At 46.5% G+C, this 26635-nt stretch overlaps 1 protein-coding gene across 2 annotated transcripts in view; it reads left to right on the plus strand.

Annotated features, from left to right (window-relative positions):
• DDX3X (DEAD-box helicase 3 X-linked) overlaps positions 1-26635 on the plus strand; it is a 49887-nt gene that overhangs the window by 16209 nt on the left and 7043 nt on the right. Inside the window, exons 7-18 of one of the 2 annotated variants that reach the window (XM_082245170.1) lie at positions 1523-1666; positions 1751-1850; positions 12987-13122; positions 13316-13401; positions 13508-13606; positions 13854-14014; positions 14162-14306; positions 14502-14646; positions 14741-14922; positions 15137-15254; positions 15734-15887; positions 16008-16132. In XM_082245170.1, coding sequence (XP_082101296.1) covers positions 1523-1666; positions 1751-1850; positions 12987-13122; positions 13316-13401; positions 13508-13606; positions 13854-14014; positions 14162-14306; positions 14502-14646; positions 14741-14922; positions 15137-15254; positions 15734-15887; positions 16008-16132 — 1595 coding nt within the window. The remainder of the gene's footprint in view (positions 1-1522; positions 1667-1750; positions 1851-12986; positions 13123-13315; positions 13402-13507; positions 13607-13853; positions 14015-14161; positions 14307-14501; positions 14647-14740; positions 14923-15136; positions 15255-15733; positions 15888-16007; positions 16133-26635) is intronic. The other variant, XM_082245169.1, reaches the window with a different exon arrangement.

Below are 26635 nucleotides of genomic sequence, written 5' to 3' on the forward strand. Positions count from 1 at the left end.
GTGATCCCGTGGCAAATCCACTGCTGGGAACCTTTGATATTCGAGGCGCTTGAAATGATGGTAGGTGTGCACCGACTCCTATTAATGAGTTTGTGATTGCTTAATTCTGAACACAGCTACATCCCCAGTATGCAAACTTGTGCAACCACAGTATTTTTGTTTACTTTTGCCCCCCCCCAAAAAAAAATAATCTTTTTTTTTTTTTCAATTGAGTTGTACAGTTTATAGGTCACAAAGGTGGCAAAAGTTCTGGTATGTATTCACTGACATGGCATCCAAAAGTAGGAAATATTGTTCACCTGTCATTCAAGCAAATTGTAAACATATGTTGGTTACAAATTGATGCTTGTATGCATGGACCACATCTGTGGAATTCCTGTAGCACTGGAAATGACTGGCAGTGGTAACCTCTGCCACTACAGTGTTTGGTGCTGTGATCCTCGTCTGCTTAGCACATGTGCCCATTCATACAATAGCTTGCATTTTCTGAATGAGCGCAAGGCCTTTAGATGTAAAGAGGGTGAGTGGCAGGCTGGTGACATCACAGCTTTAGTCTAATTATAGCATGTCTTGCATATTGAATAAAATACAAGGTGTTTTGGTAATTTCTTTTAAAATTCCTTGACCTGATGGCTAATCAATAGCTTCACCATTGGCCATGCCAAGCTTCTGGCTAGACTGGCTAAAACAAAAAGCACCAGCTGCTTAGCTTCTAAGTGTCCCCCCCAAAATTCCTGAAAGTTCTATTTTTAGAGACCATGTTTTCTTAGTCTTGTATTTAACGTGTTCAGATTAAAACCTAATTCTAGATTTGTTATAAACCCTAACTTTTATATATATTTTTTTTTTCAAGATTTTGGGAGGGAGATTGATCAAATGGCTATTAAATGCTTTGTGTTTTGTGCGCATAAGTTTAGTGTGATCTTTTCCACTCCCAATAATCCTGAGGGGGTAGTCCCGTGCGCTGTTCTCACACCTTGGCAGCCAGGGCCTAAACTGCAGTAAACTGGTAAAGGACCTTTTGCACATCAGGTAAGCTTTCAGTACACCACAGAACTATGGCCTGCAGTGTATGAAGAGCTACCAACTTTCTCACTTTTGTTTTTTTCCTTTCCTCCCTAGCTAGTTTAAAACTGCATTTATCCTCCTCCATTTTGTCTTCATTTCTGTAAATATTTGCAAATCTATAGTAACATGTATTCCTGTCTGACGTGTGCCTGTGGGGATTATTCCCGTATGATTTGTATTTCCTACAGCCCCCCCCATTGGCTTTACCCATAGCACCTGCAGGTGGTAAAATGTATTGATTTTGCCTGGCTAAGATAGGTGTCTGACTGCTGATTTTTGTTTAGAAATGTGAAGCAACCGAAGGGGTCCCAGTGTTGATGGTAGGGATGTAGCTCATTTTTAGGGGTAGTCTGCAAAACATCAGAAGCCAATATTTATCATGTATTCACTGTTGAGTTTTCAGCATGTCTTTATCTGGAGGTTGTGATGCAAACTGCCTCTGTTCTGTGCTTAGATCTGATGGCCTTGATAGCATGGGTAGTCGTGGTGACCGATCTAGCGTGGGTAGATATGATCGTGGAAATAGCCGTTGGAGCGATGACCGAAATGAAGAAGATGATTGGTCAAAGCCTCTTGCACCAAATGATCGTGTAGAGCAGTGAGTATTCAAATTCATAGTTGGCTTTTTTTTTCTCTGGATTTTTTTTTTTTAATTTTTTTTTTTTTTTTTCCCCCTTTTTAGGGAGCTTTTCTCTGGAAGCAATACTGGCATTAACTTTGAGAAGTATGATGACATTCCAGTTGAAGCAACTGGCTCAAACTGCCCTCCACATATTGAAAGTGTATGTAAAATGTTATCTTTTGTTTTGCTAGTCTTCGTAGATAGGCAACTTTAAGGCCTCATGCACACTGGACGTTGTCAAAACGTCAGGTTGTAGAAAAAGCTTTTAGGCTTTTTTGCATTAGTGCTTTAGCTTGGGGCTCAAATATGTTGATGAATGCCGAATAGCTGTGTTTCGCTAGTTGGAAACTCCTCTCAAAACCACTAGTTCTGAGTTTTTCCTCCATCGTTCATTGACAAACCCAGCTCCATATTCTTCTTAACCATTGGGTTATGCTGGCCCCTACAGGAGTAGGACACTATGGGGCAGTCCCTGAAGGCATACACCTACTTTGCTATAGGATTCAGTTTTTCTGCCTAGTTTAGGAGTAGGATCTAGTTCCTAGCTGGGACTTCGGTCTTGGCTTGTTTTTATTTTAAAGGGAACCTTTGTTAAAATGTGTTGGCTAGTTATGTTCCAGAGGACTGCAGTTAACAGCTACACTGGGTTTCGGACTGGATATCCTAGATCCTTAAGGTGTCCCAGCCCAGCAAGCATTTGATGGTTATAGCCCCACGCTAGGCCTCGTCATGACAGAGCCCCAATGGACGGGGGCTGGCCCACAAGTAAACACCTCGCCAGGATGCACACGACCTGTTTCGGACTTAGTCGCAGTGTGCCCCTTGTTTGTCTGCACCCCCATCCAGAGTGGAGAGGTAGTGTGTCCGGAGGGACGCCCACCGCTCTTGCTGTCTCGGGGTGGTGGACGTGGCCCCTCCTTGGGATGGTCGGACCCCTGGGTTCCCATCCATATCCCCCAGCCCCCCCTAAGTCATGGTGGTCTTTTGGCCCAACCTACCCTACCCCCCCCTCCCTCGGGTTAGCAAGGAGCTGGCTTTGCCACTTGCTCCAGTAAGGAAGGGTGTTGACTGGGCTGTCTGGATCACACATGGGGGTCTTTTAACAAGATTGTGGCCCCCCTGGGGGTTAGTGACTGGGGCAGGGATGTCCATTGGGCTCCCTGCAGTGGTTATAGGCTTGGGGGGGAGGAGTTTCTTCATCTGCGGGCCTGTGCCTCACGTGTCTGGGGCAGGCTGAAAACTAAAGCTGGATACACACTATCCAACTTTTGTTGGTAGATTTCCTTCAGATTTACCTTTTTCTATGTAGTGCAAGGGCAGGCCTGACTGCATACAAATTGAAAGTGTTTAGGTCTGACCTCATATTATATGGTTTTGGTAAGTCTAAAGGAAAAAGTCTTCAGAAAATCTTGGTGTGTATGGCCCATTAGTCTGCGGCTTTGCAGCCTACTCGTGGCTGTCTGGGTACCTGGCCAAGCTGGCCGTCGGATTTCCTCACACGGCCGGATCGGGTCACAAATTGAGGCCACCGCTGATGGCGATCGCTGTCTGAGTTACTGACCAAGCGTCGGATGAATTGCCAGGCTGTCCGAGCTCTTAACCGAGCTGTCTGAGCTGCTGATCAGGCTGACTGCAGACTCTCGACCAGATCAGGCCCCGGCTTTGTGGCCTACTTGTGGCTGTCTGAGCTGTTGAACAGGCTGTTTGAGCTGATGACCAGAGTGATAGAGCAGCGGATGGGCGTCTGCTCTTCCCAGCTAAGCCACACCCCCCCGATCTGCACAGCCGCACTGTTTTAAAATTCAGTGGTGTGGGGTGATGGAGGTATGGACTGCCTAAATGGCAAAGCTACTTCTTTTTCATGCATATTGTGACAATTGTCGCAAGTCAGTGGAGTTCTAAATGCAATAATGGTAACCAGGCATGGTGTGGCTAAACTTGGAAAGCTGTGTGTTCAGGGGACCTGGACTCTAAAAGACTTTGAAAACTCTGACCAATGTTCTGGAACTCGGAGCGATAAAGCTTTGCTTGAGTCACTGGACACATCGTGTGCAGGAGTGTCCAGTTCGGGTTCAGTCAGTGCTACGGCTGTGGTTTAGGTCAATCCTCAAGGGGGCCCCAAGAGTGTCCTGGCAGGCCGGGAGGTGGCCGAGATCTTAATATGTGCAGATAATTTTGTTCAAGCCCTCTCTGCCGTGCATATACCTGGAGTGGAGACCTTGCAGGTGGATTACTTGAGTCGTTAGGTGTTGGATCAGGGGGAATGGTCCCTGCGCCCGGAGGTTTCACCTGTTGTGTGTCCAATGCGCGACACCCGATGTAGAACTGTTAGTTTCTCGGCTCAACGAGATGGTACAGAGGTTTGTAGCCAGGTCTCGGGATACTTTGGCAGACACCACAGACGCACACTGGTGGCTCCTTGGGGTCAGTATCGGTTGAGGCTTCTGTGCAGAATAGAGGTGGAAGGGATTCAATTTCCAGTCATTCTGGTGGCCCCAGACTGGCCTAGTCGGTCTTGGTATGCAGATCTGGTAAGGTTGGTCGCTAATGCTCCTTGGAGACTTCCTCTCCGGGAAGATCTGTTGATTTAAGGGCCGATGTTCCATCCTGCTTTTCGGTTGCTGGCTTTAACGGTGTGGCTGTTGATCAGGTCTTTCTGACTCAGTGATTCCTTCACTGGTGAAGGCTAGAAAATCTACCTCCAGGAAGATTTATTGTACGTGGAAATCGTAGCTCTCATGGTGTGAACCGATTAAGGTGCATCCACGCTGCTTTTCAGTGGCTAGGATATTTGCTTTCCTCCAAAGGGGTTGAGCAGCGGTTGGCCTTGGGTATGATTAAAGGCCAGGTGTCGGCTTTGGTGGCGTTTTACGCCCTTTAGCTACACCTTCTTTGATTCGCACCTTTATTCAGGGAGTTTGTCATATGGCTCCAATACGGTCCCCGTTACCTCCGTGGGATCTTAACTTGATACTGTCTGTTCTTCAAAAACCTCCCTTTGAAAACTTAGGGAGATTCCTCTGCTTACACGGTCACAGAAGTTAGCCTTTTTGGTTGCTATTGCCTCAGCCCGCAGAGTCTGAATTGGCGGTGCTGTCCTACGGTTCTCCTTCTCTGGTGGTCCAGAGAGCAAGTGGTACTTCAACCTAATGGTCATTTCTTCCTAAGGTGGTTTCTGATTTCCATTGAATGGAGACATTGTGCTGCCTTGACTCTGTCCTAAGCCCAAGTATCTCAAGGAAATTGCCTTGCATTCCTTGGCTGTGGTTCGGGCATTTAGGGTTTGCCTGGCGGTTAGGCTTTCAGGAAATCAGACTTTCTCTTGCGTCCTCTGACAGTCGCTGCCCACTCATAGTCTTCACCAATGGGGTATTGACTTCATCTCCACAGGAGTAACTAGGCATAAGACTTGTTAAAAAACAAAGCATTTACATAGACACACCTATGGGGGCTGTCCCACTGGGAAAATACCCCCTGCAATCAGCCATCCCAACTCAGTTTGTCTTCTGCCTAGTTAAGGAGTAAGATAGGCTTCCCTGTGCTGGGGCTTCATTCTCAGCCTTTTTTTTTTTTTTTTTTTTTTTTTTTTTTTTTTTATTGCTGCAAATGTGTTTTTTTCTTTGCACTACTAGCTGTTTATTTTGTCAGCGTTAGTCTGATCTTCGGATGAAGACGGCGTTTGCGGAGCTGGGAGTCGGGACTGGTCGTCCTAGTTTTCCAGGACTGTGGGTCTGATGGAATCCCAGCCTGCCATTGAGCGTTTAGCAGGCTGTGTTCGCCCTGGCCTCGCAAATGACCCATCCCTGTCCTCAGGGATGCAGCCTGCGAGGTGGCTACCTCACCTGGACGCCTCATCCACTGTTCTCTGTGCACTGCTAGCGTCCTGCGTTTTTTGGTTGACGGCACCCCTGCCATCTGAGGGTGGGCGGTTTGATGCACCCCACGCCATCGAGTACAGGTAAGTACATTCTGTGTGGGGCCTCTGTCTGGGGCTGGCAGTCCTGTGTGTCTGTGTTATCCCCTCATGTCTGTGTTTTTGGGCTCCCTGATCCCGGTCCTTGCGGGGGTTTTTCTCAAAGCAAGTGCGCTGTGTGGGTCTGTGGGGTTCCCTCTCCTGTGTCACTTTAGGGTGCTATTTGGAGGTACAGACACGTGTGGCGACCGCTACGGGGTTAAACACGGTCTGCTATTTTAGGTGTGGGCAGCATGTCTGGCTTCACTGTGGGCGCTTATACAGCATTGTATATGGTGTGTTTTGGCGCCTTGCGGCACCATCTTGTGTGTGGCAAAACGTTCGTTCTGAGCACATGTCGGCGGCCATTTTCCTGAGGCCTCCCATACCTTCTATAGGCAACCATTTTTTCCTTGCCCTGCAGTCTCTCGTCAGTCTCCTGCGGTGACATCACTTCCTCCTTATCTTCAGAAGAGATCGGCTGCGGTGGTAACACTTGTGGTGGTCTGTCTGCTGTCCTTTTTTTTGTGTGCAATTATTCTGGCTATCAGTTCATCCTGCTCAGGGGTCTGTTTGTCAGTCTTGTAGCAGTGTGCTGCGGAGGTCCGCGGCGCGCTTAAAGGGCCAGTACCACAAAAAAACACTTTTTTTAATATGGAATCTCAGGACAGCAAATTTCCCACAGCCTTAGTGGGGGATTCAGGTTCCTCTGAATCTTCTGCTCTGTCTACTTCGTCTGCTGCAGTGGCGACTTTGGTGTCTAAAGTGGATATTCTGATAACTGAACGTGCTGACAGAAAAAGGCCTCGTTTTTTCCTTGTCTTCTGATTCTGAATCGGATATGGTTGCCGTAGGTGGCGTGCCCCTTGAAGGGTCTCTCTCTTCTCTGTCTGAGGGGGAGGCGGAGGTTGCAGGGGTGGATGATTACCCCCCTGGGACGGCCGAGGACCGCGCAGCTATGGATGCGCTAATTCTTGCTATTAACCACTTGCCGACCGCCGCACGACTATCTACGTCGGCGGTCAGCCCCTCACAGGCAAACTAACGTAGGGCTACGTTGCTTGCTTGTGAGGGTCTCGCTCCCGCGTGGTCACGGACCCCCCCCGCGCGTGTGACCAGCGGACCCGATGTCCGCCGGTCACTCGGCGATCGGCGGGGGAGAGGGAGAATGTCAGGCAGCTTGTGTAAACAAACTGCCTGTCATTCTCTTCGCTGCAAAGACACTGATAAAACGGATCTGGTATGTAGATCCGTTGATCAGTGTCTTTACAGCTAGAGCCACAGCCAATCACAGTAGAAACCACGCCCCTAGGGACACACACAGCCCCTCCCTTCCAAATAAAGTTAACCCCTTCACTACCAGTGTATTTTTACAGTAACAGTGCATATATATAGCACTGATTACTGTAGAAATGTCACTGGTAACCCCAAAAGTGTCAAAAATGTCAGTCAAGGGTCCGATCTGTCCGCCGCAATGTCGCAGTACCGCAAAAAAAATCGCAGATCGCCGCCATTACGCGTTAAAAAAAAAAACAACAAAAATGACAAATCTTTCCCTTTGTTAGTAAACGCGATAACTTTTGCGCAAACCAATCAAAATACGCTTTTTGCGATTTTTTTTTTTTTTTTTTTTTTTTTTTTTTTTTTTAACCAAACATAGGTAGCATAAAATAAATTGGCCGAAAATTTTTAAAAATTTTGATTTTTACATTTTTTTTGGGGGGAATTTCATATAAAAAAATGTGAAAAATATTGCTATTTTTGCAAAATTGACGCTCTTTTTTTGTTTATAGCGCGTGATCAAAAAATCGCACAGGTGATCAAATACCACCAAAAGAAAGCTCTGTTTGTGGGAAAAAAAGGATGTCAAATTCGTTTAGGTACAGCGTCGCACGACCGCGCAATTGTGCGTTAAATTCACGCAGTGCCGAATCGCAAAATACCCCCTGGTCGGAATGGGGGTAAAATCTTCCGGGGCTTAAGTGGTTAAGGGAACACTACATTTAGAGGATGAGCCCAATCCTCCGGGCATTGTGTCCTCTTTTGGTACACACAGGGTCGCAAGGCGGCGCAGGTGTTCCTTGCCCCGCTGAGTTTCACGCTACTGTGAATGATTAATGGCGTCATTTAAAACGCACCTTTGTGGTGCCTAAGAAGTTTCAACTCTTTGACCCCTTTGCGTCTCCTACGGATTCGCGCTGGTGTGTGGCCCCCTCAGGTGGATCACACTGTGGCCAGATTGAACAAAACCACTCTAGTACCCACCGAAGATTCTCCGGTGTTTAGGGATCCTACGGATAGGAGGATGCAATCCCTTGCCCGCCATGCCTACATGGTGGCGGGTTCCCTGCTAAAGCCTATTTTCGCCTCTGTCAAGATCTATCAAGGAGTTATGCATTTGTGCGATGCGGCCTTGAATGAGGCCCCATTAACAGCGCGCCTGTCCAGTGTCGCGGTGATTAACCGTCGCCTGATATGGTTTAAAAGCTGGTCGGCTGACCAGACTTCAAGAAAAACGGTGGCTGACATCCCTTATGTGGGGTCTTGCCTGTTTGGGGAATCCCTGGATAAATTGTAAAAGGTGTCACTGGGGTCAAGAGCACTCTGCTGCCCCAGAATCCTAAAGGCAAGTTTTTCCGCGGTAAGCGGTGCCCCTCCTTTAAACCAAACCAGGGGTCCTTTCGTGCCTTCAAGGCACAGTACAAGGGGAAACCCTTCAAGGGCCAGGGTGGCCAGAAAAAGCCCTGGGCGGGCAAACCTAAATCTGGCCAAGCTGGTGCGGCGGCCCAGCCCGCCTCTGCCTGATGGGGCGCCCTCACCCGTTTCAGGGGTGTGGGGACCTTTGCGCGGTTTCCTCCAACCTTGGCTGCTCCGAATTGCGGACAGGTGGGTTCAGGAAATCATTTGATCAGGTTACAAGATCGAATTCCTTTCGCGGCCGGCGGACAGATTCTTTCCCTCAAATCTTCATTTGACCCCAGGGCGGCTACAGGACCTGCATCAGGCGGTACAAGATCTCCTCGCCCAGGGGGTGATCGTCCCGGTGCCTCCTGGACAGGTTTCGGGGGTTTTACTCGAATCTGTTCACTGTGCCCAGAAAGGAGGGCAAGGTGCGTCCTATTATGGACTTAAAAGCTCTGAACCGCTTTGTACGCGTTCGGAAGTTCCGCATGGAATCGATTCGCTCGGTGGTAGCCTCCGAGCCCAGGCGAATTCCTGGCCTCTATCGACCTGAAGGATGCGTATCTACACATCCCCATATTCGAGGGTCATCGGAGGTACCTCCGATTCGATATCGCGAAGGACCATTATCAGTTTGTGGCGTTTACCTTTCGGTCTCGCTTCGGGTTCAAGGGTGTTTACCAAAGTGCTGGCCTGTTCCTGGCCTGTTACGGGCTTGGGGTATCTGGATGATCTCCTGTTAAGATCGAGTGCCAGCCAGAGCCTGCTACGCGATCTGTCCACTACAGTTCAGACTCTTCAGGAGTTCGGATGGACCATCAACGTGCAGAAGTCGTCCTTGTCTCCTTCGGTTCGTCTCCCATATTTGGGAATGGTTCTGGACTCTGCTCAAGCGAAGGTGTTCCTGCCGGAGGACAAGCTCCGGACCCTACAGAACGAGGTCAGGGCCCTCAGGAAAAACTAATCCTCGTCACTCAGGACCTGTATGCGGTCCCTGGGGTTGATGGTGTCAGCCTTCGAGGTGATACCGTTTGCACAGTTTTACACAAGGTCTCTCCAAGAGGAGATCCTGGCCAGATGGGACAGGCTCCCTCAGTCTTTGGATCTGAGAGTGTCTGAGTCACCAGACCAGAATGGATCTTCTGTGGTGGCTTCAGTCCCTGGCTGTAGCGGACGGAAAATCCTTCCGGCTGTTACTGTGGACAGTACTTAGCACAGATGCCAGCCTGTTGGGCTGGGGTGGAGTCCTGGGCAACCTGTCTGCCCAGGGCACTTGGATCAGTGGAGGAATATCCCTCCCAATAAACATATTAGAATTGAGCGCGATCAGGCTGTGCCTGCTCCATTGGTCGGATCGTCTTCAGGGCCGCCCTGTACGGGTGCAGACGGACAATTCCATTGCGGTGGCTTACGTCAATCACCAAGGGGGCACCAGGAGTGCCCGGGCGAACCAGGAGGTGACCAGCATTCTGTCTTGGGCCGAGACTCATGTCCCGGCAATATCCAGTTCACATTCCGGGTGTGGAGAATTGGCAGGCCGATTATCTGAGCCCCCAGACTCTGGACCAGGGGGAATGGTCCCTGCCCCCGGAGGGATTTCAAATGCTGTGTGCGAAATGGGGATCCCCGGATGTGGATCGTTCATACTCGGTGGCGAGAGTGTTGGCTTTCCTTCAGTCTGGTGTGGACCAGCGCCTTGCGTTGGCCACGATATGGGCCAGGTATCTGCTCTGGCTGTCCTTTTCCATCGCCCGTGGGGTCTCATTCTTTGATTCGCACCTTCATTCAAGATTTGTCATTTGGCCCCTCCTCGAAGGGAGCCCCTACCTCCATGGGACTTGAACTTGGTTCTGTCCGTGTTGCGTTCCCCGTTTGAAAACATCAGGGAATTCTCGTTGACTCTGCTGTCTAAAAAGGTTGCCTTTCTTGTGGCGATCACTTCTGCTCTGTGTCGAGTTGGCGGCCTTGTCTTGCCGTTCCCCTTAGCTAGTGGTTCATAGGGATAATGTGGTCTTACGACCTAACCCGTCCTTTCTTCAAAGGTGGTTTCTGATTTTTCACCTTTAAAGAGGACATTGTTCTGCCTTCGCTCTGTGCGAATCCTAAGCATCCTAAGGAGGTTGCTTTGCATTCCTTGGATGTTGTCAGGAGGGCGATCAGGGTTTACCTGTCGTCGTCTGAATCCTTTCGGAAATCTGATTTTTTTTTTCCTTCCTGAGGGACCTTGGAAGGGTATGGCTGCGTCTGCGGCGACCATTTCAAAATGCATCAGTCGATTGTACAGGCCTATTCGTTGAAGGAACAGGTACTGCCCTTCCCTGTCAAGGTGCACTCTACCAGGGCGGTGAGTGCGTCATGGGCTTTCCGGCATCAGGCTTCGGTGGCCCAGGTGTGTAAGGCTGCGACTTGGTCGTCAGTACACCTTTTCAAAATTCTACAAAATTGATGTTCTGGCATCGGGTGATGCCTCCTTTGGCCGCAAAGTTCTGTGCGGCAGTGCCGTAAGGGGACCCTGGTTTTATTGCGGGTCCCTGGCTGTTGGGGTTGTTTATCCCCTTGGTTATTTGCTTTTCTGGGTTGTTGCTCCTGTTGAGCTTTCTTGCTGCTCAGAAGGTTCCCTTGCTGTTCTTGTAAGGTTCCTTTCTCTGATGTGGGTACTGCGTTGCCTTTCTGCTGGTTGCGTTTCCCACCCCTCATGTCTACACTGCTTTGGGACGTCCCCATTGGTGAAGACTGTATGAATGGGCGGTGACTGTCAGAGAAAGGAATTTTACGGTAAGATTTTACAAAAATTAGTTTTCTTTTACGTCCTCCGACAGTCGCTGCCCCCCACCCCTCTATTGGGGTTCTTATAGACTTAACTGCTTGCTACCAAACTGAGTTGGGATGGCTGATTGCAGGGGGTATTGGACCAGTGGGACAGCCCCATAGGCGTCTATGTAAATGCTTTGTTTTTTTAACAAGTCTTATGCCTAGTTACTCCTGTGGAGATGAAGTCAATACCCCATTGGGGAAGACTGTATGAGTGGGCGGCGACTGGATTGGCTACGTCTGCTGTGACCATATCCAGATGGATCAAAAACAGTGGTACAAGTGTATTTACTTAAGGGTTAGGTTCAAATATCCCTGTGAAGGCGCATTCTGCTAGGGAGTGGAGTGCCTCTTGGCCCTTTTGCCAATAGGCGTCAGTAATAAGTTTGCAAGGCGGCAAATTGGTCGTTAGTGCACACGTTCACTAAATTCTAGATGTGTTGGCATCCTCAAATTCTGCATTTGGCTGCAAGGTTTTGCTGGCTGCTGTTTCGAAGAGCAATTTTTCTTTGAGGGTGTAGGTTTCTAGGTGAGCTCCAGTTGTTCCTGGTTGGCTAAGTTTTTAGCCTTTGGGGAATTATGTTTTTTGTTCTGAGTTTTCCCACCCCTCATGTTTAATACTGCTTTGGGATGTCCCAATGGTTAAGAATATGGAGCTGCTTCTGTCAATGAACGATGGAGAAACCTGGATTTTTGAGTTACCATAAAATCCTTTTCTCTGAAGTCCAAGACACGGCACCCGCCCCTTTAATTATGAGTGGGATGGGGTTTTTTCTTGACACTGCAACAAAACTGAATCCTATAGCAGAGTGAATGGGTGTATGCCTTCAGGGACTGCCCCATAGGCATGGCTAGATTTTTTTTTTCCCCCCTTCCCTGCCTAGTATTTTACTCCTGTATGGGGGCAGCATAACCCAATGGTCAAGAAGAATTTGGAGCTGCTTCTGTCAATGAACTTCAGAAAAAAGGATTTTACGCTAAGTCAAAAATCCAGTTTTTTTTCAGCCAGAAAATGCTCCTGCCATAAACGAACAGCCTGTGTGCATGGGCACATGGGATAACATGCTAAGGAGTTTACTGGCTGCAGAAAAAAAACGTCTGGCACCAAAAACCGCATTTGTAAAGTCCTGTGTGCAAGACAAACTTCACCAAGACAATGCACATCTTTTTGGAGGGGGGAAAAGGTGCATTTTATTTTTTGACTCTGCATGTAAGGCCTTGTTCCTGTCATCAGCAGATTGTGGGTGCACATTACAGGCTCCTGCAGACTCGGTACACTTGTCTGCCCATACCTCCAATACAGGCAGTTACTAAATGGCAGGATGATTTGCACTACGAGAGTGCTTACCAGTGTCGTCGCAGTTCATTGAGAACTACAAGCCATTGGCCATGGTGGCTGATACTTGTTCGTTCCTTCACAGTACTCTGCTCATGCGGCCTCTTCATTTACTCAGAGACCTGCACGCCCACACTGTTTTTAAAATTCAGACAGTGGTGTGGGGTGACTGTCTGCTGTTACAGGGAGTGGGGGTGTGGGAGAAGAGGCAGGAGCTTGAGCGTGTTGCAGGTTCTATACTAAATACCGGTGGAACGTGTTGCGTCTTCTTTACTAAATACGGGTGGAGCAGGTAATGTTCCAATAGTGAACTTGGCCTTTTAAGGATGATAAACTTTTATGTATATGCTGGCAATAGACAAGTATTCTGATGACTGTAAGGAAAGCATGAGTTTGTCAAACGTCTTCTTGTTGCAGGAATATCTTGGGTTGTTTTTGCGCTAAAAAGATTTAGCAATTTTAGTTGTATTGCTATACAATTAGATTTTTATATATTTTTTTTTTTCTCCACAAAGTTCCATGATGTCAACATGGGGGAAATAATTATGGGAAATATTCAACTCACCCGATACACTCGACCAACTCCAGTCCAGAAGCATGCTATTCCCATCATTATAGACAAGAGGGACCTGATGGCATGTGCTCAGACAGGTAAATATTTTCAGTTGGAATATACTACAGTAAATCCTGAATTCCTAAGTTGGGACTGGATTTTCCCTCCCCAAAGTATTAATAGTTATGGGGAGACTTCACCAATGGATTCAGACTACCCCATTTGAAAAAATGCCTGGAGCTTAAGAATGGGAGGTTGATTTACCATAATTGCTAATTTTATTTTTTTAAGGTTCTGGAAAAACTGCAGCATTTCTACTACCCATTCTCAGTCAGATCTATGCAGATGGACCTGGAGACGCAATGAAGCACTTAAAGGTATGGGGCTGATTAGGTAATTGCTTTCTAAATGCTTGTTCTTTCCTGAAGACAGTTTCAGTTTTTATCTGTACAGTTGTCTTAAACATTTTTTTTTTCTTTGCAGGATAACGGGCGATATGGAAGACGTAAACAGTTCCCACTATCTCTTGTTCTGGCTCCAACAAGAGAGCTTGCTGTTCAGATCTATGAGGAGGCCAGAAAGGTATACATTAAATTTTTGTATATGTATGTGTGTGTATATATATATATATATATATATATATATATATATATATATATATATATATATATATATATATATATATATATATATATATATATATATATATATATATATATAATATATATATATAATATATATATAATATATATATATAATATATATATATGTGTGTATGTAGAGAGAGATATATATAATCTCACATGCCCTGCCTTTTTTTTTCCCCTAGTTTGCATACAGATCAAAGGTGCGCCCTTGTGTTGTATATGGGGGAGCAGATATTGGGCAGCAGATCAGGGACTTGGAGCGAGGCTGTCATTTGCTTGTTGCCACTCCTGGGCGACTCGTTGACATGATGGAACGAGGCAAGATTGGCCTGGATTATTGCAAGTATGTTGGAGAATGCACTTTTATGGATTAGCTTGATGAAAACCTAAAAATCAAGAAAACTGCTTTATGGCTTTCCTAACTGATCTCAAATATGAAAACTGAGCTACTACTGTCTTTGCAAGTCTAATATGTTTTTTACACTTCTAGGTATTTGGTGTTGGATGAGGCAGACAGAATGCTTGACATGGGATTTGAGCCTCAAATTAGACGAATTGTTGAACAAGACACCATGCCTCCCAAGGGTGTTCGTCAGACTATGATGTTCAGTGCCACTTTCCCCAAGGAAATCCAGGTATATGGTTATAAATGTTCAATAAAAAACTGTTTAGTGTTATGCAAAGCATATTGTTACTTTATAGCATCCAGTTAGGTTTTGGGATACTGTTTACACCTTGGCTAAACATTTTCGATGCTATGTTAACCAATCCTTAGTTCTTTTTGCAAAGACCTAGTGTGGTATAAACGACAAATTTTCTTTTTCCCTTAGATTCTTGCTCGTGATTTCTTGGAAGAATATATCTTCTTGGCAGTAGGTAGAGTGGGCTCTACATCTGAAAATATTACGCAGAAAGTAGTCTGGGTAGAAGAAATGGACAAGCGTTCATTTTTATTGGATCTCCTTAATGCCACAGGTATCAGCATCAGCCTTGCATGCCTAATATAAAGGTGACCGCTGAGCTGTACTGACGTAATGACTCTAAAACATATTCCATTTTTATAAATTAGGTAAAGACTCATTAACATTGGTGTTTGTGGAAACAAAGAAGGGTGCAGATGCTCTTGAAGACTTCTTGTACCATGAGGGATATGCTTGTACAAGCATCCATGGAGACCGCTCTCAGAGAGACAGAGAGGAAGCACTTCATCAGTTCCGTTCTGGAAAAAGCCCTATTCTCGTCGCCACTGCTGTAAGCTGCTTTTAATTTTGCTGGCTTCATGCTTGCGCATACAGATAGAGATGTATGTGTGTAATAAATATACTACGTGTGTGTGTGTGTGTGTGTGTATATATATATATATATATATATATATATATATATATATATATATATATATATATATATATATATATATATATATATATATAAAATTTATTTGGTATCTCAATTATAAATCTTATAGGTTGCAGCCAGAGGACTTGATATTTCAAACGTCAAGCATGTAATAAACTTTGATCTACCCAGTGACATTGAGGAGTATGTACACAGAATTGGTCGTACAGGTCGTGTGGGTAACTTGGGTAAGTATAGCTTTAGTCTTTAATGCTGACTTTGAATATGTAAGGGCACTTTCATACTGGTTTGCATCAAAAGTTGCACTTCTGCAGCGTTTGTGGTGCATTTTTTTGAAAGCACATGTGGCTTAAGACTACTCAAAAACCGCTGGTCGTGTGTGTTTTTGATGCGGTTACCATTCATTTCAATGGGGAGGAGGCTTTTTGGTACGGTTAACGCCTCAAATGCTGCAAGCAGAATTCTTTTCACCACAATGAAAGCGCACCACTCCAATGTAAACATTCAGTGCTTTTTTTTTTTTTTTTTAGGGGAAGCCTTTTTCCTTTAGCTTCTCAGGCGCCTTAACGCTAAAAAAATGCTTTCAAAAATTCCTCAGTGAAAGCAGCCTTAATGTAAAATTTTCCTTCTCATACAGGGTTTAAAAACGAGTCATTAAGAACGCGTTGTTTATACATTTAGTAATTTCTCATCTCTCATCTTTCAGGTCTTGCAACATCATTTTTCAATGAAAAGAATATAAATATAACAAAGGATTTATTAGATCTTCTGGTGGAAGCGAAACAAGAGGTACCATCCTGGCTGGAGAATATGGCCTATGAACAGCATCACAAGAGCAGCACTCGTGGGCGTTCAAAGAGGTAAGTTGTGAAGGCACTTTGTGCATCTGCAGATCTGCATTGGCAACTGTGCTTGAAGATGTCTGACAGTATTGATTTTGACATGTTGCTAATTCTTTTTTTTTTTATTTATATTTATAGCAGTCGCTTTAGCGGTGGGTTTGGTGCCAGAGACTACAGACAGAGCAGTAGCTCCAGTAGCAGCTTCGGGAGCAGTCGTGGAGGTAGGAGCAGTGGTCACGGAGGCAGTCGGGGATTTGGAGGAGGTAAGGGTTTAAGGGGTGTGTTTTTTGCTGGACTTTTTTGTCCAAAGATGTTCATCAGTCTTTCAGTCTTGAATAGACAGAGCAGTGGCTTGGGTGCCCCCATAGCAAGCTGCTTGCTGTGGGGTCAGGCGGGGAGGGGCCAGGTGCTCCGACGTGGGACAAGAGGATTCGGCTGCTCTGTGCAAAAGCACTGAGCAGGTAGGTATATTAACATGTTAATTTTAAACTTATCACTTAAACCATTTAAGGTCAAAGCCTATTTTCTGCTTAGTCAGGACCTAGTTCCTTGCTGGCATCTCTGGTCCTGCCCAAATTTTTCCTTTTTTAGATGAAATTTTTTCCTCCTGGCTTTTTAACATCAAGGACTGGACTGGGTGACAGGCTGGATAATCTGGGATGACCATGGGATCTAGTCTGGCCAGTGAGCACACGCAAACCTCAATTCGGCCACATCATAGCCCCACTGCATGTGGGGGCTGGCCTGCAAGTTAAACCACTCACGAGGTCTCATAAGACTGGGTCTCAGGCAGAGTTGAAGTGTTCCTCCTGGCCGACAGCCCCCCCCCCCCCCCCAATTTTCATGGTGAGGGGTTCTGTCTGTAGCGGTGCCTGCCTAGCTCCTGGTATGGACTAGCTGCCCCCCCCCCCCCCCCAGGAGGGTGTTGGGGTGGGCGTGGGCCCCTTGAGACAGTTGGGCCGCCAGGTTCCCCTCCTTCCCATCAAGACCCCTTTCATCTGTCCCTCATCCATTGACAATGGGCTGTGAGGTTGGGGCTCCTACCAGGGCCGCCTTGAGTGTGTCTTTGAGGCCTAGGGATACCTCCTGGGTGCCCTCATTTTGCTGTTCTATGCCAGGTAGGTCTAGTCCGGCGTCCAATTTTAGGTTTGCCATCGAAAATGACAGTGGAGCCCTGTGGGTGGTGATTTCGGTGGTGGGAACTCATTCCCTAGTGTTGACTCCTAGGTCTTTTCACTTCCTGATCGCTGAACATGGAGTGCAGGTTATCCTGGTGGCTGCAGGTGCCTGTCTCTGCGGGGTGAGGAGTCTGGCGGGGTTCTCTCCCTCTGAGGATCGCTTTTGTGCCTGGTGACCCGGTGATGCTGCCAGCACGGTGGAGGTTGTCCCTTTGCAGTGGTTTACACTTTGTGAGGTACCCCTGGTGAGTCATGGAGTCTTTGGAGCACATCTCCCCACCGGTCAGGTCCCAACCATCCATCGATGCACTGACAGCAGTCCTGGAGTCCTTTGTGTCCCTGGTGGAGGTAGCTTTCAGGTGATAGTTTAGCAAAAAGCACCCCCCGCCTCATCTTATTCTGAATCTGATTCGGCAGACGTGGGCCACTCTGCTGGGTGTGCGACCACGCGCCAGGAATCCTCAGTGTGTGATTCTTCCATCTGCAACTGCACACGAAAAGGTGCTGGTGGAAGCACTGATTGTATCTGTACGTAAGACCTTGAAGATGGACATAGACCTTGGTCCCTCAGCGATTTACTAGGCGTTACCCCTGTGAGTCCCCCTAAGTGGACTATTCTGGTGGTGGACCCTCCGGTTTGCAGATTGAACAAAGCAACCATGATTCCGGTTGGAGAGTCGCCGGCCCTTAATGATCTGGCTGACAGGAAGGTGGAGGCTGTGGCCAGCAATGTGTACACTCTGGCTGGTTCGGCACGAAGACTGGTATTCACCATTAAAATAATAACAAACAACCGAGCTTGGTCAATGTATGGGGAACAATGAGCAGCTGCTGTTCACCCGATGGGGGAAATTAACTGAAAAGGATTAATCACAGCGCTTGCTAAAAGTGAAACCACATAAATTGCTAACCACATAAATTGCTAACAATCTAAAAGTGCTGGCAGTGCTAAATACAACATTTTACAGTATAAATGTGTGCAAAAAAATGAAAATATAAAATTGTGCAATAATGCATTAAATTAAAGCACTTCTAATTCATTTGTGTTTAACAGTCCATATGAAAGTCCAAAAAATGTGCACAAATAAAGTACTGATTTCATTAGTGCTAGAAGGTGCTAATCAGTGCAAAGGTGCCACTCTCATCTTGCACACCTCAGCAGAGGACAAGACCCTCTCTGGGTCTTATGCAGCCTTAATGGGGAGTATGAAATCCTTGCATGTAATCTGGGTAACCATCCAGCAATGAACGCTCACTCATTGGGAAAGACTCTTCCTTAGTGGGCTCAGCCAAGTGAAGTACTGCTTAAAATGGAATTTATTAGCGCAAGTAGCAAAATACTTGCAAGACAAAAGGATAAAAATTGCAATAAAATGACAGTTGTAGGGTAATTCCTGACTAATTGTTGACCAGTATTTTTTTGGTGTTGTACACAACACTTGTGGCATCAGGCATGAATAATTATGCCATATAAAATAAATTCTGCCTAACACTTTGCAAAAGATGCATTCTGAAGGCAATGCTTTGCATTTGCATTATGTGGTGGTTAAAGGAGTAAACCTTACTACTTTAAACCACATAATAATGGTCCACAAAAAGTGCACTAAATGTAAAACAATAAACATACCTAAAAACTACAGTTTTAAAGGAGCCAATTCCAACAAAAAGCACCGCTCAACACTGCGCAAATTATAAGGCCAATACTGAGGAATGATTACCTGAAGGCAGGCATCTTGTAGTTAAAAGAAGTCCAACATTATAAAACCCAAGAGTGCAACAGGTACAGGTTGGGGGCCTGTATCTATAATATAGCATGGCAATGGAGGAAGGTTAGCATATCGATATGCTCTGAAGTTAGGCTTGCTCTTTTGTTAGTCACAATGTTGCCAGCAACTGAGAAAAGCCTTTCAGATGGGGTTGATGTTGCAGGCACAGACAAGTAACCTCTTTGCCAGCATGGCCAAGATGGGAAACCTCCCTTCATTCCCCTTCCACCATTTCAGTGGATTTTCTTCCTTTGGAATGGCCTGCTCACTATAAAGTACATGTGTATCTCATTCCTCACAACTTCACTGTGAATTTCTTGATCTTGGATGTGACCAGTGTCATCCTCACCATTACTGTGGTGTTCATCGGAATCTGAACCAAGCAAAAAATCCAACATAGACACTTGCCTCTTTTCTGAAAGTTTCATGTCTGCACTGGCTGACTGAACCTGTTCCTCACATTGACGATGTGTTTGCTCTTCCTCATATCTTCTTTTCTCTTTAAGAGCAAGAGCTTGGACCTTGAGGTGAACTTTTAAACTATCCTCTGCTGCCAGGATTTTTAGTTTGTGGAATCTGGGGTCCAGGGCTGCTGCAATAAGACATATTTTCTCCACCGTCCCCTCTGAATTTAGTTTCCCGCTCCCATCTTGAGGTCATCTCCTGTGCAGCAACACTTTGAAAGCCTTGACTGCCGCTGTCTCGCAAATTGTGTTCTGTATGGATTTCTGGAGGCCTTTTACCAAAGGAGGTAGAGCGGAACCAGTCACAAAGGACTCTCCACTCAAGAAAACAGTAGCACACTCAAAAAGCTTCAGGACTTGTTCCACTTCCTCAAGTAAGCTCCACTGATCATGTTTTAAATCCAGGAAGCGCTTCCCTCGTGGTGTGACATCAGGATCGGAAAGTTGTTGTAGTGACAGTCCACCTCTGTTCAAGCAGGCGACTGATCATGTGTAAAGTACGGTTCCATCTTACGGATACATCATTTTATTAGTGCATGATCAGGGGTACCATTTGTTGTTGCTTTGTAGTGGCCAGCTCACTTTTTTAAAAATGTTCCACAAGGCACTTCGCAGCCCTCAGTGTCTTGATGATCTGGGGATCCCTCAGGGCATGGTTGACAACTAACTGCAATGTATGACCAGCACACCTTAGAGAAGAGATACCAGGATGCTTTTCTTCCAAAATACGCAGAGCAGCGATAACATTTGCAGCATTATCATGGACAACTGCAGTCACATTGGCCATGGATATCTCAAACTTTACAGCTGCTTTTTCCACCCAGTTAGCAATGTTTTCAGCTGTGTGGCGATCTTCAAGTGGCATAGTGGTCAGATTGTAGGATGTAAGCTTTCAGTCTTCATTAATGAAGTGGTATGTGACACCCAATTATGCCTCTGTGGCAATACTGGTCCATGCGTCTGTGGTGAGAGCTATTTTGGATTTCACATCTTTGACGCTTTCAATCTTTCAAAATTCTCCTCGTATTTCTTCATCAGCTTGGTGAAATGGGACCTGGAGGGAAGTGTGTATCCTGGGTAAAATGTGCTAATCTCACAAAATCCTTGACCGTCTACAATAGAAAGAGGTCTCATAACTTTTACAATCATGTTGAGTATGCTATTGGTAAGTGTAATGGCCACTTGGGGTATGCCAACAGTGACATCCTTTTTATGAAAGAAAAAAATCTTGTACACAGCTTTGCCTCTTCCTGAGAAACGCACAATAATAATAAAAAATTAACATTACCAATTTACATATCTATGAATGCTCAGCCTCAATGCTAACAATGTTGTACTGTATTTCAGAGGGTAGTATATCTACATATTTAAAATTAACTGAAGGAATGTGATAATTTATGTTTAATACTAGTTTGATTACAATATTGTATTTTTTCTAGTAGAAAGTTTGAGATATCCATGGCCAATGTTGTAATTGCATAATGCTGCAGTCAGTGCAAATGTTGTTGCTCTCTGCGTGTATTTTGGAAGAAAAGCATGGCATCTCAGGTGTGCTGGTCAGATCATTGCACTTGTCAGTCATGCTCTGAGGGATCCCCAGATCAGCAAGACAGACACTGAGGGCTGCAAAGTGCCTTGTACATTTAAAAAAATGTGAGCTGGCCACTACAAAGCCTAAAGCCCTGGCCCAGCCTGAGCAATCGGCATATATCTGTAATTACCTAGCAGCTAGCATATATATTGTAATTGTAATAAATTAGTACTACTTGTAAAGATGGCTCGTCCTTTTGAGGTCGGAGTGCACCAGGATGTTTTCTTCTGAGGTGCTCGTGCATAGCAGTTTTGCTGCCGTGGTACGCCATTTCAGTTTTGCAAAGGGAACAAAGGACCATTTTATCTGGCCTCTGTTGAAAGAATTCCCATACCCTTGATGATCGTTATCGTGCTCTCGCTTTTTGTGGTAGACTGCTGCTGGAACTTTCTCCCCCAGGAGCAGAAGTCGCCAATACCGCTATTTACAGGCTACGCACGCGAGATGGGTGTGACGTCACGTGTTGACACGTCAACGCCTTTCACGCATGTCGACGAATTTCCGTAGTTGGCGTAATCTACTACGTCGACGCGTCGTTGCAGCCCTAGTTGACTGAGTGCTTGAAGCCTTTCAGGGTCTCTTCTGGAGGATCCAAACGGACCTGGTCTGGCAAGCCAAGAGCAAGCTTCTCCAGACCCACAAAAGACTCCTTCAGCATGAAGGTGCGCTCTCACCCATATGGGGGGGGGGGGGCGCGCGCGCGCGCGCCTGTGTTCATTTTTGGACCTGTGGACTTTCCTAGTACAAGAGAAGTGGGTCCAGTAAGTCATTCAGTCCCCCTAAAATTGTACATTTACAGGGTCTGGGGCAGTACAAGACCTGTTTCAAGGGGTGATTGTCCCAGTTCCGACTTTGGCGCATTTTCAGAGATTTTCCTCACTTCTATTTAGTTCCCAAAAAGGAAGGTAAGGCGCATCCAATCCTGGGCCTCAAGGTGCTGAACTGCTTTGTGCGGGTGCAGAAGTTCAGGATGGACTCCATTCGCACGGTGGTGGCATCCCTGCATCGGGGGATTTTCTTGCCTTTATCGACATCATGCTTACCTTCACATTACAATATGCGCTGGTCACCAGTGCTTCCTCCGCTTTGCCGTTGGAGAGTATTATCAGTTTGTGGCGTTAGTCTTGCCTCTGCTCCTCGGGTCTTCACAAGTGTTAGCCCCAGTGCTAGCATTGTTGTGCCAATGGGGGATCGCTGTACTGGGCTACTTGGACGACCTGTGAGCGGGGAGTCTCTTACTGCTCTGGTGGAAAACATGGAAATCTTCATATGAACTTTGAAGGAGTTCAACTGGATTCTGAATTTTCTGTGGTCTACTCCAGTTCTGTCCACAAAGCTGGACTATCTGGGCCTGGCTTGGCCTTAGCCAGAGTGCTCCTTCCTCTGGACCAACTCCAGAAATTGCAGCCAGCGATTGGTCTCCTGCTGTCCAGCATATGGTCATCCCTCCAGACTTGCATTCAGGTGCTGGGCCTGATGGTGTCTACCTTCAAGGTGGTTCCGTTTGCACAGTTCCATATGAGGTCCCTGCAAAGGGAGATTCTGACCAAATGGGACAAGACTCTGCAGTCTCTGGACAATCTGGTCCGGCTGAGCTGGGGAATAACTGAGTCCCTGATATGGTGGCTAAGTTCTTCAGGGCTTTGGCTGGGCAAGTCATTCCTCCCCTTGTATCCGATGGAGACGGGGGGGGGGGGGCACCATGGATGCCAGCCTGTTCAGCTGGGGTAGGCGTCCTCGGCAAAAATTCTGCTCACGGGATCTAGATACTGGAGGAGTCCAGACTATCAATGTCTTGGAACTCTGAGCGATCTGGCTGTGCCTGGACCATTGGATGGATCGTCTTCAGGGATGTCCAGTGCACATTCAATCGGACAATGCCACGGCTGTGGCTTGGTTCAATCACCAAGGGAGGGCGCAGTGTCCTGGAGGTAGCTGGCATTCTGAGGTGGGCAGAATGGTTCGTTCCAGCCCTTTCCTTCGTATACATTCCCAGGGTGGGAAACTGGCAGGTGGATTACTTCAGTTGGCAGGCGTTGGACCAAGGTGAGTGGTCCATTTATCCGGATTGGTTTCATCAGTTGTCTCTGATGGGGCATCCCTGAGTTAGACCGGTTATCTCTGCTCAACAGAAAGGTGTGGGGGTGTGTGGCTCGGTCACGGGGTCCTCTGGCGGACTCCACAGATGTGCTGGTGGCCCCGTGGGGTTCGTATCTGTTTTACGCCTTCCCTCTGAAGCTTTACGCCAGATCGAGGCAGGATGGATTCCGGTCATCTTAGTGGCTTCGGACTGGCCTTGCCAGACTTGGTATGCCGATCTGGTGCGGCTAGTTGCCAACGTTCCTTGGAAGCTCCCTCTCGGAGGATCTGCTGTCCCAAGGACCAATCTTCCTTCCTACTTCCAAGTCGCCGGCTTTGACTGCTTGGCTGTTTAACGGCAGGTGCTGATGGATGGAGGTTTATCGGAGCCTGTGATTCAACGCTGTTAAAGCTAGGAAATCTACTTCTAGGAAGATCTACCATCGTACATGGAAGACTTGCATTGTGTGGTGTCTCATGGGGTTCATCCTCGTTCCTTCTCAATGGCTCGGATCTTGACCTTCCTTCAGCGGGGGGGTTGAAATTGGCTTTGAGTACCATCAAGGGCCAGCTGTCAGCTTTGGCAGTCTTCTTCTAGAAGCCTCCCTTTGAGAATCTTCAGGACATTCCCTTGTTTATGCGGTCTCCAGAAGGTGGCCTTTTTTTTGCTGGCTATCAGCTCTGCGCGCAGGTTGTAACTGGTGGTATTATCCTGTCTGCCTTGGTGGTTCTTCGCCCTTGTCCGTCTTCCCTTCCAAAGGTTGTCTCTTATTTTCATTTGAATAAAGACATTGTGTTGCCTTCCTTGTGTCCCAGGCCGAAACATCCGAAGGAAACTCCCTTGCATGCCTTGGATGTGGTCTGGGCAGTTAGGGTGTATCTGGCAGCTACTAATCTTTTAGGAAGTCCCTCACTATTTGTGCTTGTGGATGGGCCTCGGCAAGAGTTGTCCGCCTCCTATGCTACCATTTCCAGATGGATCAGCCAGACAGTTTTTCAGCCCTTTTCCATCAGGGGTCAGGTTCCTACTTTACCTGTCAAGGTGCACTCTATTCGGGTACTTCGTGCCTTCTGTCAGGTGTCGTTGATACAGGTTTGCAAGGCGCCCACCTGGTCGTCGGTGCACACTGTCACAAAACTCTATATATAAAGTGGGTGTGTTGGAATCTGTGGATGCTGCTTTTGGCCGCAAGGTTTTGTAGGCTGCTGTTTAGAGGACTTGATCCAGTGTAGTCACGTTTTTTGGGGTTATGTGCAAAAAGTGATCACATAAATACTTATAAAATTTATTTAAAAGTAATGACAGATGCATATAAAGTATAACAAGAATACGAAGTTGCTTGTTTCCAGAGTCCCCCTTTAAGGCGTGGACAGGTAATCAAACCAGATGCTCGTATGTTACATGATGATGCTGCTCTGGAAATAGGACTTTACCACTGCCCAAGCTGCTAAGCTTTTAGACTTGTGTATAAGGAATATACCACCCCCAAGCCAACTCCCTTTGCAATATAACCCCTCAAGGACTTGACCAGTTAACAATAACATTCGTTTGGTATATGGTAAAGCTATGCTTATGTCCTTATAGCCCCTTGACCAGGATTTGGAGGCCTAGAATGCATTACACTATTAAGGAAATATGTAATATGCAGTTTCCCCAACAGATCCTATTGAGGGTGTTTTTTTTTGTTGGTTTTTTTTTTTTTTTTTTTTTTTTTTTTTCTCAGATGTGCTCCAGTTGTTTTGGTTGAGCTCCTGTTGTCTGGCTGGCTGTTAAACATGAGGGGAACAGCAAAGGAAATTCCCCAGTCTAAAGACTGCTTTGGGATGTCCCGATTGTTATGAAGATCAGGAGCTGTCTGTCAATGAACGAAAGAAAATGGATTTTTGACTAACCGTAAAATCCATTTCTGTCATTGTAATTCTTCTGACACTCCTTGTACCTATAGCAGGGAGAGGGAGTTATACCCCCTGGGACTGCTCATAGGCGTAGCCAGATTCTTTTTCTGCCTTGTTTCCTACTCCTGCAGGGGGCAGTATAACCCAATGGTTATAAAGATCAGCTGTGTCCATCAATTAACATCAAAGAAAAGGATTTTACGATAAGACAAAAATCCAGGTTTTGTTTTTTTTGCTAGAACATTACTTTGAACCCCCAAACATATATATTTTTTAGCGAAGACTAAATGGCGGTCGTTGAGACGGGGGATATACATGTGTGTAAAAAAAAAAAAATATATGTATGTATATATGTATGTGTATATATATATATATGTGTGTGTGTGTGTGTGTGTGTGTGTGTGTGTGTGTGTGTGTAAATTTTTTTTTTGTCATGCAGTATTTCCGCAGCGCTATTCGAGTAAACGAAGTGACTGCGACGTCTCTTCCAGGTTACTTGATAGGAGACCCGATCAAAGCCGAATGCGGCTTCGTTCGGGACTCTTAACCAGCCAGTGGACGGGAGAACTGGGGGGGGGGGGATATCCCCCTGCTCGCTGGGATAACAGCCGAGAGTGGCATCGGTTATCACCAAAAAGCCCGATCCCCCGGGTTGATGCTTGCAGGCATGACCCTGGTACAACCACTTCAAGCCGACGTACAGGTACATCGGTTTGTGGGAGGTGGTTAAAGGATAACTTCAGTTCACCCTTCGACCAAGAAGGCAGTTTTTTTTTTTTTTTTTACAGCTTGGTGGAGGCAATTATCCCCCAGCCCTCTCCGGTGGAGGCAATAATCCCCCAGCCCTCTCCGCTTGCTGTCAAGCAGAGGGTGCAGGGGCCAGTTCAGTTATGGTTTTAAAATGCAAGAGATGTGGATAGGCTGCCATGCACAGCTACATCTGCCATGCACAGCTACCTCAGATGATTGTCAGTATTTATGATTGTCAGTATTTATAAATTCATAGGTTTGTGGTTTTGTATTTTTGCCCTCATGCACAGGGATATTTTGCTGGCCGCAATACATTTTACTGCAGCAGGGTGGCACAGGATGACTGAATGAGGTACATGTTTTGTCATCCAGACAATTTGGGCTAGTGGTGCACACCCCCTGCTAATCCATGTTCTCACTGACTACATCGGGATTTTATCAACAGGTCCTCGCCTGTAAAGTATGGCTGTAGCCAATCACAGCAGAGGCTTCGGTTTGCATAACACAGGTCTCACAGATCAGCAATCTGGCCGTTTCTTCTCTGCAAAGCAGGGAGAGAAAACCGCCAAATCGGTTAGTAAAAGCAGCAAGCGTTACACATATTTTTAGGCACACAACCCCTAGATGTTCCCTTCCCAGCCAGTGTCGTACACTATTCTCACTGATCACTATTGGTGTCACTAGTGACATCAGTGTCAGGGGCCCTCCCAGATAGTCTGTTAGTGACAGATTGTCTGCCAGATCAGTCCCACTATATGTCTGATCACCGCCATTACAGTATAGTAGAGCTGCATGATTAATCGTATGATCTTGATCCCCCCCCCCCCCAATTTACCCGATTCTCGGGCCGCAGCTGTCTGACACCCGGGCGATATCCCTGGCTGTTGGAGCTCAGCTGACAGAACGGAGCCGATGCTTCCTGTGTAGTTCCGGCTCAGTTCTGTCACAGGCGGAGTGATATCAAATGCACTCTGCCTGTGAGAGGAGACAAAGGAGAGCTGAGCTGCAGGGAGCATTGTTCTGCGCTGCTCCTCATAATTCG

The sequence above is a fragment of the Pelophylax lessonae genome (genome assembly GCF_965119305.1).
Source record: "Pelophylax lessonae genome assembly, chromosome: 2".
In the NCBI taxonomy this organism is placed as follows: domain Eukaryota; kingdom Metazoa; phylum Chordata; class Amphibia; order Anura; family Ranidae; genus Pelophylax; species Pelophylax lessonae.